This window comes from Solea senegalensis, linkage group LG9 (genome assembly GCF_019176455.1).
Source record: "Solea senegalensis isolate Sse05_10M linkage group LG9, IFAPA_SoseM_1, whole genome shotgun sequence".
NCBI lineage: Eukaryota > Metazoa > Chordata > Actinopteri > Pleuronectiformes > Soleidae > Solea > Solea senegalensis.
Window position 1 is genome coordinate 7,449,356 of NC_058029.1, and position 16,035 is coordinate 7,465,390.

The 16,035-nt window shown below is 39.2% G+C and overlaps 1 protein-coding gene across 2 annotated transcripts in view; it reads right to left on the minus strand.

Moving 5' to 3' along the window:
- Positions 1–16,035, minus strand: part of grik2 (glutamate receptor, ionotropic, kainate 2) — a 186,774-nt gene that overhangs the window by 28,864 nt on the left and 141,875 nt on the right. For both annotated transcript variants that reach the window (XM_044033726.1, XM_044033727.1), the window contains exons 13-15: positions 14,120–14,238; positions 8,816–9,033; positions 797–1,022 (exon numbers count right to left, since the gene is read on the minus strand). In XM_044033726.1, the coding sequence (XP_043889661.1) occupies positions 797–1,022; positions 8,816–9,033; positions 14,120–14,238 (563 nt within the window). The remainder of the gene's footprint in view (positions 1–796; positions 1,023–8,815; positions 9,034–14,119; positions 14,239–16,035) is intronic.

The window sequence follows — 16,035 nt, forward strand, 5'->3', positions numbered from 1 at the left end:
CTTAAGCCATGTTTGCAGGAGGCCTGAACACTGTGGGAACTATTTCGCACACATCTCTGTGCTAAAGAATACAACAAAGAGTAAGAGCAGTGGTTAGTAAGGTTATCCTGCTAAGTTATGTGCTCTGCGGGTATTATTATGATTTGTTTTCAACTCTGTGCCTTTGTAGGATTATGACAATCTGCTGCTGAGCCACTGTCTTCTCTGCTCATCCCACTATTTTTGTTAGACTGCTCTTCTGCCTGTTGGAGATAGCCCCAGGTTTTTCCTGGCTGAGTGTTTCTGCACATGGGTTACCCTCGGGGATGTGGTGCAGCATAAACACACCAAACACAGTTCACACAGCTTTTACTTTGCAACAACTGCCTATTTATAGAAATGTTCATGATCTACAGTCATGGTATATTGTGATATCATACTTTTGGTTCAGCGTTTCATCTACAGTACTCTTTTATAATATTGATAATTTTACAAAGCCTCAAAATGCAAGAACGATATACTGATAATACTGTATATGACAGCCAGCCCTGGAGTGCACATTTCAAAGAAGACAGCTTCCTCCTGGTGTTACATGCAACAACAACTCTTATTGCAACTCTTGATACTGTATCTAACTCTTGGTCATTTTAAAAAAACTGCAACACTCAAAGCTTGTGGTTTACCGCTTGGTAAAGACTATCCGTTTTCAAAGTGCATTCACTGAGTAGCTGGTCACTTTGTGAATGCATATGTTGGGTATGTAAGAGGCGTTTCAGCTTTCAGGACACATGGTACATGACATTTGGGACATACATACCCATTGGTGTACCAACACCGTAGGCTCTGGAGTCGATAAGGCCTCCGACCTGTGTGAGGTTGCAGTTGCGCTGTACGGCAAACTCGATCGTGGTGGACTCCATGAGGAACGCGTAGTCTGACGTGAGCACACGGTGAATACCTTCCTCAATGTTCTTCACCATAACCGAGTGCCTCCGGCTGCTCATGAACTCCCACATCTTGTCATACGTGGAGATCTTGGTTTTCTGTGAGGAGACATTGAATGGCACTATGATTAAGAAAAAAAGGAAACCTTAACCTTTTTCTGAACCATTTGGAAGTTTATGATGAATTTGTTTTGTCTCGTAGTAAAAATGCCATTGAAGCAAGACCTGGGTAGTTAGCTGTAGGCAACTGGACTTGCTTAAGTAAAAACTTAGTGCTCTTGCTTGAGTTTTAAAACCAAAGATGACTATGACCTGGATGACAGAGAACTTTCCCATAAGACAAGGGTAATACAGACTAACCAGTTCCTTAGTGCCATAAGTCGAAGAGAAATTGCTCTGTGAATTCTTTGTCACAAGATAATTTTGAAATAAAAGCAAGGCTTATAGGGGCTCAGTATAAACAAAGATAGTAGTGTTTTTCTATCACCATTCCCATTCCACCGTGCAATCAGTTTTAATATCATAACAAGTTTAAACCAAAAAGTTTTCAGCTTTAAATAAAACACAAACAGAGCACCCACCTAACTGATTAAATACCACCAATGAATTCACCTGTAACAAGGCCTGAAAAATCAACAAACTACTTTTGAAATGTTATCAGTAAAATACATCTGCGGCAGAAGCTCCAGCTGCTGTGTATGATTTCTTTTTTGCCCAAGTCATTGTCAAATCTGAAAATAATTCCGCTTGAAGCAGACAGGCATGCTAAATAGCAGCAGTGGTGCGAATTTGTATGACTGCACGTCTCTGCTGTTATCACCTACAGTTAGGAGCAGGGCATCGGTGTTGTCAGTACTGGTGTGCTTCACTTTCTACACCTGTAATCACAGAGAAAAATCCAAGAGTACACAAGTCTCCGGGGAAGCAGATTTGGAGGCATTTTTGAAGCCATTTGAAACCTAATTAAGTCACATCTTCAAGGTCCTGCCCGCCATTATTGTGTGTAATGACTTTTTGTGGCTGGTCGATATTTTAGATCAACTGGGTGATTTGTGGAGTGCCTATCAGAATCTTTTGGAGTCACCCTTGACAAATCAGGCGATTGAGCATGCAAGCCTCAGACTGCTGATAAGGCGAGAGCAGTGGCTGAGAATACATGGTGAGTCAGATAACCACCTATACTCCTTGAGTCAGGTGGAGAACCGAGGTGGGCTTCCCGGAGCAAAGGGATCCAGCGCTGATTAAAACTGAACTATGTGAAAGAACTTGGGGAAATGCAACAGTTACACACGATGAAAAGTTGCATCCAGAGACCCAGTATTGCTTTCTGTCCTTTGTGGGGGATGTGAGTTACTCTGATGCATTTTCAATAACTCTGTAGTGTGCAGTTTTCAGTGTTGAAACTGTGGACACGCTGGACATTGTAATGATTTTATATTCATTGGGGGTGTATAAAAAAACATTTTGTTGCAGCAAAAATAAAAGTCAGAATAATATTTCAACAAGATGCTCACTGTATCCAATATTACAAAATATCTCCAACCAGAAATGTGGAAGGGAATTAGGCTTGTAACCGGAGGGTCTATGGTTCAAATCCCAGGACAGCTGACAACTCCTGTTGCTCCCCGGGTGCAGATAAGTGATTCCCAACTGCTCCTGCACCTGGTTATTGTGGTGTGTGTAACAAGGATGGGTTAAATGCAGAGGTCAAATTCATTGTCACTAATTGGTGTGTGTGCAAATACATTATAATAATAATTCTAAAACTGTGTTGAGGAAACAGGTTGTGTTTTTTATAAATATACATTAGTGTGGTTAGCACACTTAATCTGATTATTTTCTTCATATTAACATAGACAGAAATTTAGCAACTTTCGGATGCTGACAGAGCAGGTTGACTGTGAAGTGTAAGGCTAATTCATTTGCAGCCACATTAATTATCATTAGACGGACACTTGGACTGACTTCGCCATTGATCACATTTGTATAGAATAAATAGTATATTAATATAATAATATATTAATATATTTGTATTAATAAAATACAAATATTAAAATACACATATTTATTTTGATAGTAAAAATGAATGTACTGTGCTGAATGCAGGATTCATCATTGGCTTTTGAATCTACAGATATTTTGGTGCAAGTGTAATGTTCTGTCAACTGTCTCCATGGAGATTGTAAGATTGTGATTTGAGGTCAATATTTTATTTTTTCATTAATTCAAATGTTTTACAAGAAAAAGTGACAAAGACAATGACGAGTCTGTCAGGCTTTTTATCAAGTACAAAATTGTGTCTAGTCTAAAGTTGTTACTATTTATTTTTTCTGTCCTCATTTTCTTCTTTTGTTATATCTTTGTTTCCCAAGCAAAAAACAAATCACTGCCACTTGCATTTTTTTTCCTCATCTGATCCAATATTTTGTTTAATCTAAGTTTGTAAATACTTGTTTCTTCCTGTCATTATTTTGTTCTTCTGTTGTGTTTTGTATCTTTGTTCCTAGTACTGTTTTGTTTCCTTTAGGCCCTACTTGTGTCAGATCTTAGTGATAAGAGGACATTTTTCTGTCATTTTCTAACCTCTCTGTGTTGTTTACTGCCTCTGCATTTCCCCGTTGTCTTTCTTTTGTTAGTAGATCACTGAGAATGAGGAGAAATACGATTGGGCCTGAAAGCAAGTTGACATAAAAAACACAGTGGTTACACTGGGCAAATTCAACTCTTACTGACTTAGTGACATGTTCCGTCTGTGCATCGATCATCTCAACTCCTCCACCACCATCATATCCTTCACCTTCATCATCACCTTCTCCACCTTTATCACCAAATACACATGCTTTGTCTATCACCGCTGCTCCAGTTCAGCATTATAGACAGTGCCACACAGACAGAAAACTAACTGTGCTGTCCATGGTCCTGAAACTTCAACCGAACAATATTCACATCAGATTGCTTTTTTCCCCTCCATTATAACATCCATCCAAGGGCTGCTGGAGCCAATCCCAGCTGACAGGGCAAATGGCGAAGTACTCTCTGGTCGCAAGTCCATCACAGGGCCAAACATAAGAGACAAACAACCATTCACTCTCACATTAAGGACAACATGTAAACTCCATACAGAAAGGCCCTCAGTTAGACTGGGTCTTTTAGCTGTAAGGAAACTTTGCTAGCCACTACTCTGCCATGTGGATTTTTAGAATAAAAAAAAAATAATAATAACACAACACCTTTTTTTATGATGCTCTGATGGGTGCATCTGCATTTGCTATTTAAATAACACACATACTGAATGGGAAGTGAAAAGACATGTTTGGACACTCAGGATCCAAGGTGTTTAAAATTAAAAACAACACATCTGGTTAACCCTGAAAAAAAGTCAAGGAAATCTGAAACCCTGAGGCCATGTTGGTTTAGATGCTAATATTAGCATTCTAATATCTACATTCTAACATAACATCAGTATTTGTAATACACTCTGGCTTTTGGAGGTCTCCCTTTCAGCAACTACTAAGTGATGACGCAACTCATAAAGAGAGAGGGAGAGCACCACAGCCTCTGCCTACATAAAGTTACCATTATTGACGCAGAATCTGTTTAACTTATATGTCATTGCATGTAGAAGTCATTACGATAGAGTGTGTCACACGTCCAATCTCTTCCACAATCTTATATTTTACGGCTGACAAGAAGGAGACAACCTGGTCTGAAAAGGTGTGTGATCGGGCAATAAAGTCTTTAGTCTTCACTGCACACAGTCAGTGAAGTCTTTATTGCCCGACACTTGGCTTTAATGCAAAAAAGAGAGAGAGGCTGCTCTGACCCAGTCGTTGACTATTTCCATATGTGATGCAGAAAATGACAAAATGGTTGCCAAAAACACATTACAGCACACTGTAAATGACGTATCTAAAGGCTGACGGACGGCGTTGACAGCTGACAAACCAAGAACAGCTATGGTTAGGTTACGTTAGAGTCAGCTGTTCAGAACAGCTGTGGAAGACAACACAGTGTCCCATCAAGCGAGTGTGCGTGTGTGTGTTGCTACTGTAGATGTAAGACATATCTCAGTTTATGTGGTTCTGAGTCCATTTTATCTCAGTGAAACTGAATATGCAAACACTTTGTGGTTTAGCTTGTGTGCATACAGCATTTAGGTTGTGTTCTGCTTTGCCAAAATGTTTTGCACAGTTTTCAAAGGGGCCTAATCAAAAGCATCCAGAAAATGGAGTGGAGTGGCACACACAGTTTCTGTCAGCACAAACAACAATTTTGCATTTGTGATGATTCCCCGCAGAACACATTTTACGCGCATTGTTTATGATACACCACTGACACTAAACACAAGTAGCAATACACGGCAAAACAATGTCACAGTCACATTTCTAGCTTTGACAGCACAGCTTGGAAGAGATCCAACTGTAAAAGAGGCAAATCAGATGCCAGAATGTAGAGAAGAACATGATCACATTATTTTGTCATTGTTTTCTTTGCCAGGGAAGAACAATGCACATGTTTAAACAACATACAGTACTATATAACAAAAGCATATGGAGAAATATAGCTGTAGTCACATGCCTCCTGTACTGTATTCACCACCTCTGGAACTGATGAAATGTAATCTTAATTTAGTTTGTTATTTTATTGGCTGAAAAATCCAGAGTCCAAACACTGTCCAAAAAAGCCCCCATCTATGATAAACTCTAAGATACATATTTTCTTACATATTTTGCTTTCAAGAGATTTTTGAAAATGTATGTGATTTCTTTCCCACTGCCAGTAGAGGAGTTCACCTTAATCTTTTTTTTTTTTTGTCTTCCAGTAAAGTAAGACATCACAAATAGTCTTTCAGAAAACAACACATCCAAAGTGGGGAAACGCAACACACAACAAAAGAAAGCATTACGGAGACCAGTGACAACGTTATTGTGTTTACACCTTAGTTTCTTTCACTTTTCTCTCCATTTTAAACCTAACTGCAGCTGAACAACTTCGGATCAATGCTTGAACAATGTGCAGAATATGAGTAGAAACTCAACATAATGTTGCCAAAATAAAGCAGGAGGAGAAAATATTTGCATCTTTAATTAGATGTAACTGTTCCATCACAACAAATCAGAGTTGATACAAATCTTTATATTGGAGTATTATTTGACTAAAAGTGAAAGCGGGTTTTTCATTTCCACTGCAGATAAAAACAAAACAAAACAAAACAGGTATTTGTAGAGTTTTTGATTAGTCTTATAGAACTGGCTGAGTTGTCATGGCCTCTCAAAGCATTGGTTCATGGGTAACCTTCACATCTTTGGTTTGAAAATGAACCATGATGTTATATCTAAGGTCATCCGCCAAACTAAAGTGACATATTTTCCCAGGCAGAACGTTGAGGCAATAAAACTCAATGGTCCAAACTATATCAACAAATGAAATGTCTCTGAAAATATTCATTGATATAGATACAGTCTGTGGATATGGGATTGTTGAATCACATTACATGTGTACCTGTCCGATATCCAATCGACTGATTTTTTTACCAGTATTGGACCGATACCGATACTGGCTCATACCTAGGCCAAGCTTGAGTTGAAGAAACATAAGAAACAAATCTGATGTACAGTGTCTCTCTCTCTCCCCTCCACTGTGTCAGACACATCATCTCAATAAGCTTCTTGAGTGTGGTTTAATCACCATAGTGGAGGTGTTCCTCCCATCTGTCTTATGGCTAATGTAAAGCAAGTCATGCTTGTATAGCCTAGGGATATGGAGCTCAGCGCGAAGGCCATGTAAAATCTACTGTCTCTCCCTCTGACTCTGCAAGCCATCACCCCATTACACACACACACGGACACGCACATGCGCACGCACACACAAGGTGAAAAGCCAGCACTGTCTTTAACAAGATGTGATTTTATTAGCTAACAAGCAAGACACAGCTGCTGTGTGTGTGCTTATTAAATTATTCAGTGTTATTGCAGCGACAGTCCATGGGGAACATCCCAGCTAGGAGAATGAGTGAGATGCATCAATGCTTCAGGGACCGTCCCGTGCCGACATTTACATAATTAGCCACCATTATACTTGTATTTTACAGCAGGAGTCAATAATTGCCGAAACAAAAGGTGTTTTGCCGTTCTCTTCCTGTCTTGAATAGTAATTGTGAGGCGTGCACACATCATTCGCAAGTGTGCTCCACTGAATTGACTAATGATGAGGCTGATCAGAAATCTGAATTCATCATTGTAACGGTGGGTTTTTAAACACCTCAGACAGGATCTATGGACAGAATGTGTTTACTCAGTGGAAGACAAATGCTCTCTGAATTTGTCTGATTCATTAACACTCAAACAAGAGCAATGAACTTGGCTGTGTGTTAAACAAGGAGGAAACCAATGGATATCACAGTAAAAGTGACAACATCAGTATAGAGTCTGATAAAGTGTTTGTTAAAGTTGTTTTTGTACTTAATTTATATTTCATCATGATTAACCACATCTTAATTAGCTGTTAGATTTGGAGGTACCTGTTTAAACCAATGTTTTTAATACAAGAAAACAGTGCGCAATGTAGACTTGTTTTAGACTTGTTTTGGACTAGACAGTTATAAAGAAAAATATAATACATGTTTTATGGATACTTTATAACATGTGTAGCACAGCTACGGCTGTTAATCTGCTTAAGGAATGAAACATTTACAGTTTAGTCCGTGGTGGAGTAAGAATAAATGCATCAGCTGACAAGTGTGCGTCTCTCGGCTAACATCCAATTCAGCACCCTGGACAGCACCAAGCTACTGTTTTGTCCTGGTGGCTGTCGATCAAACGACACAAATTCAGGCCAAAAGCATGTTAGAATCCTTTCTATTTTCCTGCCTAGTCTGACATCTCTTACGATGTGCTCTTCGACGAGTGTTGTGATGCAGCGTAATACACAGACATAAGCATGGCAAAGAGAAAGAGAGATGCTACTACTGCTGCCATTACGTGACACCCAACCATGGGCCCACAGTCTTTTTTTTTTCTTTCTGTTATTTTTTTTGTGTCTGAGCACAAGACTGTGAGCATCACCAACAACGCTTCGGTGGCCATGATGGACAGCTCCTTGCCCCGCCTCCCGATGACCTATGAACTTGCACAGTGTCGTAAACAATGATCGGTCGGGGTCATACAGTACTTGTTGTACATGTTGTCAAAGAACAAGACATGGCAAGAATCTGTGCCACTGTGATTGATAATGTGGTGTGTGGCACTCAGAGACAATCAATATCTTTGCAAATATCTACACCTACTAGCCATGATACAATACCATATGTGACCTATTGTCCAAGTATATACACTCCTATGTACTATATATATATATATCACATGCTATATATATATATATATATATCATCTAGCATTGCTGAAACAACAAATGATGGCCTTGGACTTTTGCAGGTCACCTCAGCATTGGTGTGATGATTAAATCTAACATATGGTGCTTCTCTCACCAACTGTTTTCATTCATTTTCATTTGTGTGGTGGAATGATAAAGAAGCTGCGCTTCCACCACCACAGCAGTTCTGTAATGAACTGGTGGGGACATGTTTCAGTGTGAAGATGAAACAAAGTACTATACATTAATCACAACTGTCTCACTGTGTGCGAACCATACCTGCAAAAGCATTTGTATTTAATGTAAAGAAGGATGAAAACAAGCTAAATCTTAAATCTGGCAGTCTTGTTTAGTATATAAAAAAAAAAAGGAACAATCTAATTCAGAACAGTAAAGTGTTCTAATGCAGAAAACAGTCAACACAAATACTTTGGAACTTTGGATTATTGTACTGAATATTAATGTGAAGGAAAGGAGAGGGCGGCATGTTGTATTTGGTTTAATAATCCGTTACAATTTACCTTAAAGAAGTTCATGGTAGCTCCATCCTCTATCACCCCATATTCTATTTTCGTCTGCTTGGCCAGGTCGTCAGCAGAGTCGATGGGTGATTCCATCCTCTCTACCGTGAGGAAGGCTGCCAGGTTTGCAGTATAGGAGGATATAATGATGAGCGTGAAAAACCACCAGATTCCTCCTACAATTCTGGTGGAGAGGGCTTTCGGCATGAGCTCAGATCCTGAACGAGAGGAGCAGAGGGTGAGGGTGAGATCTGATACAGCACTAGATTGGAGAGGGGATGGCACCCAGGCCAGGCCAAGCCAGGCTAGAGGTCCTGGATGACACACTCAGACTTAAACACACAAGAGTGGACAGAGTAGGCAGGCTCATGATTGACCCTGGTGACATTGAAAAGAATCCCTCCTGTGTACAGCGGCACATTGTTGTTCATGTCACATGTTATTTACCAGTGTTTTTTCAGAGAAAATGGCTGACCTCACAACAATCAGTCAGTTTATTAACAACTTAAAATTCCATTTTCATGCCAAATATTCTGTTTATATTTATGTTGTATAAAGTTCTGTTTTTAGCTATGTGCTGAATTTGTTCAACCGGGCAACCGAGTTTTTGGGCAGGAGGGGGGACAATGCTCTCCAATATTTTCAATTTGGTTTTATCAATGGAATATTTTACACTATACTCTCTAAACTACTCAGTAAACCACTTAGTCATATTATTAAGATGATGCTGAAGCTTTTGGCAGTTTTGATTGCTTCAGGGAGTAAGGCTTTGTGATAACAGGAGGAAATGGTTTTTGAGCAGATATATTGACGCAAAGCACTGGCAACCCGTGATCAAGAGGTGAGGAAGTGGGCTTGAAACTGGAGGGTAGTCAGTTCAAATCCTGCAACGGGTCAAGGGCACCAAATCCCCCTTTGTTCCCCAGGTGCAGATAAGTGTCTCTTTGCATATATCTACACTTTTATAAGAATGAGTTTGATTTGCACACACACCAATTAGTGATAGTGAATTTGACCTCTGCATTTAACCCGTCCTTATTACACAGCAGTAGTGAACACACACAAGCTGGGCGCAGGAGCACTGGGCTGTTACACTTTGCAAATATCTAGTTAGTTCCCATCTACTTTTGTTTGACAATCTAAAATAAAGACACCAATCTGAAGGAGAGATTGTGTATACAAGGGAGAAGTACAGACGGAAGCAGACCAGAGATAAGTCTAACCAACCTTAACTGAGCAGAACAGCGAATGCCATTCATACTCAACACGACTTTTGCTAAGTCCGATTGATATTCAGCTGCAGACATGATGGATCTATGTGTATTGGCGGAATGAGAGTGAGGGTTGTTGTCCGGGTGAGGGAGGGTGGGCCTGGATTATAACAGACCATTCTACTCAAGCGGCTTAAGCAATTGAGAGCTGGGATTTTGTACCTTGACTCAGAAGAAAAGCTGGCAAAGAGTCAGAGCGCTAGGAGGTTAAGAACTCTGCACTTCACTCCCTTTGTGAGACTCAATCAGCACTCTCACATTTAATCAAACTTTCCTCCTTTCTCACAGTTCACCAAGTGATGTTGAGAAAGCTGAAACAAGATGGGGGGAGGGTTTTCCTGTCGATACGTTCTCATTTTAAGTGAAAACGAGATTAATACAGTATAACGGCTGTATCTTTATGTTACTGGCATTGAGAGTGGTCAATTTAATTCATAAAAAGGTGAATGTATTGACAGGTACTAAACAGGACAATTGCATTACTCAAAATGTAGGTTTTTCAAAGGTGTAGGACTTTGTGTCAAGCTCCGAAACTTTGTGCAAATCCTACCACAGGGACTAACTGTGTCCCAATGGAGTCAACCTATTAAGTATTGTATGTCATGAGAGTACAACATATGTCCAATAATAATGTTTATGATAGCTGCCAGTGTATCAAAAATCCTTTTACTCTAATATTATTTTTATAAAGCGTCAAATACTAAGTAATAAGTTATAAGATCTGACACATGTCTGAACTGGTGACGTGCAATGACCACACCTGTGATTAGAGCTTGGTCAAGTTTAAAGAGTGAAGCAGAATGCAGATTTATGAACCACATGCTGTGTATCTGGATAAAACCTCTGAACCAAATGCATAAAATAGAGTGTCTGTATATTCATGGCAACACTGTGTTGTAAGCTCAAAGAAAAAATATCTCCATACTCATCAGATTGTGCATGAGCCAAGCTCCCAGATAGACAGACAGTGATGTTAAAAAGGCTTTAAACAGCCATTTACATATTGGTACTTTTACCATCGCCACTTCTCATTAGATCCGTCAGTGAGAGAATCGTCAAAAAAGGGAGTGCAGTTTTGTGGATTTTGTTGCAATGAGGGTCTGCAACAGCACGAGAACAGCTGTCATATTGGTCAAATTGACAGTCCTAACTGTTGAGCACAATGTGGATTTTTATAGCATTTCAAGATAGCTGTGAACCGTCATTGCTGTGAAAGTTCAATCATCACTGGTAAGTCTGGAAGATGATCTGAGGTGATTTGTTTTGCATAATTTGCAGGAAAGTTACAGTAATTCAATTATTCCTGTTTGATTGATAATAACTTAACTTACTCTCTGCCAAACTACCCATAATACTTCTCTCTTACACTGCACAAACTCTGTAATAACGTCCTTTGCCTCAAAAATCAGACATCATGTACGCCTCTGTGAGAATGTCAGGGTAATCACCACTGTTGTGCCAAAAATAATCATCCACTAGAAACTGATTGCTGTTCAATTTGAATCATGTTAATTACAGTCTAGCTTCCAAATATAAACAATCATGCAGCGATATAACACATAAGCTTCTACACATTTAAACATACCAGAAACAATAGTGTTCCTTATAACCACTCTATAGATGCTATGTCTGATTATGTTTTAAACTGCAGTCACTTTAAACAATTCACTTACAAGAAACATTAAAGTTTCACAAAGATAACATGTACCATTCCCAGGGACATAAAGTTGATTTATGACAGTTGGATCCAGATAAAAGCAGCCATAGACGAAAATAACTAAGGAAATAATTAGAATATATGGCTTTAAGAGGCTGCACATTTTTACCAGCAATGGGTTTCTGGCAGATGATTATTTTTTGGCACAACACCTGTCAACACTGTTCACACTTCAACTATTTGCTTTTTTCTGCAACCTATGAATCCATATAAATTGTAGATTAGATTATCAGTATTGTTGTATTCCACTACCATTATTTTCCTAGCATTTCCTGCATGCATTGCTTGATACTTATGTCCCTGATTCATGTGATTAGTATTTTTTTTTAGTGTTGGCTCTTTCAGCGTTTGAAACAGTTATTGTGGGGACACTCAAATAGCTAAGCAAAGTCCTTTTACAAGGAACACAACAATGGTCTTCATGTCTATGGTGTCACTTAAATCAAAAGTTACTAATTTTTATTTCCAAAATCACTATTTAAACTCTCATTAGCCCCTAGTGGTGGCACCCAGGATAACCACCAGCCACCTACTTTGTCCATTCATCAAATCACACCCAAAAACAACAAAATCAAGTGAACGGACATGAATACAAACACATTCATTTGCGCTCTTAGCAGTGGAGTCTGCTTGTACTGTGTCAGTCCCATGGCAAGCTACTAAATGCAGGATGGTTCAAAAGTGGAACATTTTACCAGTGTCTTTGGGCTTCTTATCCTGTTTCACCACAGAAACCAGAACAGGAAAGACAAGCAACCCACATAGAGAACGGAGACCAACCCAAACAGAGCCTGGTTGGGGCTGACTGTCATGTACCCAAGGTAACGTCATGACCAAACAGCACGTCACACAGTTTTCTGGGGGGCGGTGCTAGCCACCAGGCAGGGGAGCCTCTCTACAGTGTAGACTAGCATGGTGCCATGCAGACACTGTGTGTTCCTAGAGTCTAATCCCTGCACAACCCTTTGGCCCTCAGCCACATCTTCTCAACTCTTTGGGCTTGTTTGCTTTTTTTAAAAAAAGAGCCCTACATTATTCAAGACTACAACTGCTAACTAAAGACATTCACATAAGTTTCATATCAGTTAAACACATTTTTTGTTCAGTGTTAATTTCTTTGGGTGATTTTTTTGGTGTGAGGTTACTGTCAAGCCAGACATCATATATCATACTTAATTTAAATAATACCTGCATCTCTAGAGCCAAATCATTAAAATTATGTGAGGTAGCTACTTGAAGGATATTAGTAAGCATGCATTGGAAGTAAGTGATAGCATGTTGGCAGCCAACAAGAGAAGTTCTCAGCCACAGGAAGACTAAGATACTGTATGTACTGATGTCATGGGCATTCAGTGATTCAGTTTTATATTGTTTATATACTACATATCCCTTATATGTTCCTTTACATTGCAATGTAGACACAGTACTGAAAGCCAAAGTAGTGTTAACAAAATTAACATATTATTACATATTGTTACATATAAAGTGTTGTTTGTGTACTGTGAGCAACACAGTAACTAATATGAATAATCAAATATGTATGCATGGGACTAGATAGTCCCAGATAGAAGTAATGAGGCAATAAGAAACAACCTTGAACCTTGGTTGAAAAAAAGGCAATGTGTTAATAGTTACAACCAGGGTTCATGATCTCCTATGTCTTTCTTACTCTTCTCTTGTAATTGTCTTTAATCACTTGTAATCCAGTTGAACTGACCCACACACATACACCATGGTTTATAAGTCCTCATCACTGCTTCTTATGATTATGTTGTACTGGTATTCCACCTCAGAAGAAACCCTAATTTTGCAACATGCCTCCCTTTATGATAGGCACAGAATTTATGAAATTCCCTTGTTTTTTTCCCCCCTTCTTTATGTCTTTTCGTTTCAGTCTAAAGATGATACGTAGTTGAGAAGATATGGCATTAGTTTGGCAGAGGGAAATGAAACCAAACAGGCAGGGCAGGCAGCTAAAATCACATTCTCATCCAATCTCAACCATCTGATTCCTCTCAGGTATTCTGGGGGGTGGGGGCACACTTACCTGTTCAAATGGCTGTAAAAACATGGGGGGAAGGTGTTTGAAGAGGGGAGAGTTATGGGGAAGGAATACAGAAAAACATGCACAATCACCATTTACTTGTCATCACATCTCTCAAATCCCACTCATTCCATCCTGCTGGACACTAATAGTCTAGCTACATGCACAGAGGCCCCCATGCATGGTCACGGGCCAGGTCAAAGAGCAAGGTTGACCCCCAGCAAAATCGTGGGACTTGTGCTAGAAAAAAGGGGGCAGGCAGAGGCGTCTACCTTGCTGCATGAGAGCTCCAACTCCGAACCAGAAACTATTTAGCAGGGTGAAATTGTTTTCCACTACATCCGAGTCAGGGTTGCAAGGGTGGGGGTTATACCACTCGTAGGGACTAAACCTGTGACAGTTAACAGAGAACACATATATAAATCATTTTACTGCAGTTGAACAAAGTCGGAGCATTTAAATAGAAGAGACAGGTTCTACCTGGGGAGACAAGGGAGACAAAACACAGTTTAGTTAGTCATACCCAGAGATACGAGAGACTCTGGAAAACACAAGTGAGAACACAATAATCACAATAACATTGATTTCCCTTTGTGTACCCGCAGATTACTGTGTCGTTAATTCCATTAGTCAATTAGGAGTTTATTACTTGAATTACTTAAATTACTATGAGATGATTATGATTTTTAGTGAATGGCCTGTTAAGTCAAAATAAAGGCTTAAGGATGACTACTTGTGGGCTCTTCAATTTGCATAACATACAATAAGAGGGGAGTGGGCTCAAGTTAATCATCTCTCATATTCCAAAAGTGGCTCCTCATGTGGGCATGCTCATATCAAAGGCAGCTCCCTCAGTAATTTCATCTATGGGGTATGAAAATAACTCCATTGTCAGATGAGAAAAGAAACTAATAATCCCTGTAATCTCTGAAAAACATTAATATTCAGCAGATCATTCTTGTCATGCCCACGCCAGCACTTGCGCTCCCTCGCAATCCATGCACTCCTCAAGCAGAGAGATTTTCCATTTATTCATGTTAAATAAAAGTGACATTACATTAGTAAAGGTTGATTGGTCTACAATTAAGCATCCTGACCTGATTTGGTTTGTGCTGGGGGAACCGGGGACATATCTTGACTCAAGATGTTTAACAGACACCACGGTTTGACTAATCAAATTGCAATGCATAATGTAGACTTGTCTCAGTGTGGGTCTTTTTACTGTGCTGGAAGTCAAGAATGATCACCTCAAGTGGATGGGACATCTGCATGGAGGATAATACCAATGAAGCTGCTGTACTGCTGTATTTTTTTGATCCATTGTCCTCTGGGTAAAATACAGTAGTTCCATGTTAGGTACTGTAAGACATGACTCTCCATGAAGATGTATGTCTGTATTGATAATATGACAGCATCATAACTGGCCCTTGTCATTGACTAATGGGCTTCACCATGGTAATGTGGTTAGGGGTGTCTCTTTTTCTATCCCTACAACACTCAGGAGGATATTGTGCAGTGCAAATGCGGGACCTCTGAATGTGTCCTGACGTCTGCTTCAACAGAATCCTTGGCCTTAAGTCAATCCATCTGCTCACTCAATTTGCCCAACATTTGCTTTCTTGTCAATTTGCAGCTCCAAATTGAGTTCAACTGAACTGCTGCCTCACAGCAGCACGCTAAATTATCTTTGCACCGAGATCTGAATGATTTAACTGATTGATATGTGCTATTTTGGTTCATTTTAGACTAAATATAATATAAAAAACATCTAAATTAAATAATCCTGGTTACAGTATACCACCAGCACAATATTTCCATTACTTACATTTTAAATAGAATACTGCAAGGTTAAATCGTTCTCAAATAGTTTTTTGCAATGTTTTTGGAAAGTCTGAATATGTTTAGGTATTATCGGTATTGGTATGTATATATATATATATATATATATATATATATATATGTACACATACATACATATATACATGTGTATATATAGATACTAGGTATTCTAAGTTTGAACCTCCTCACTGACATAAGAATTTTTAACATTTGTTTGTAACTGTGGTTCTTCTGTGAACGTTCCTCTTCGATTCTATCAGATACTTAAATAATTGTATAACTTTTGGTTTGAACCCAATTTGTATTATATTGTAATTCACTAAATCTTCAAATGACACTATGCTTAGTG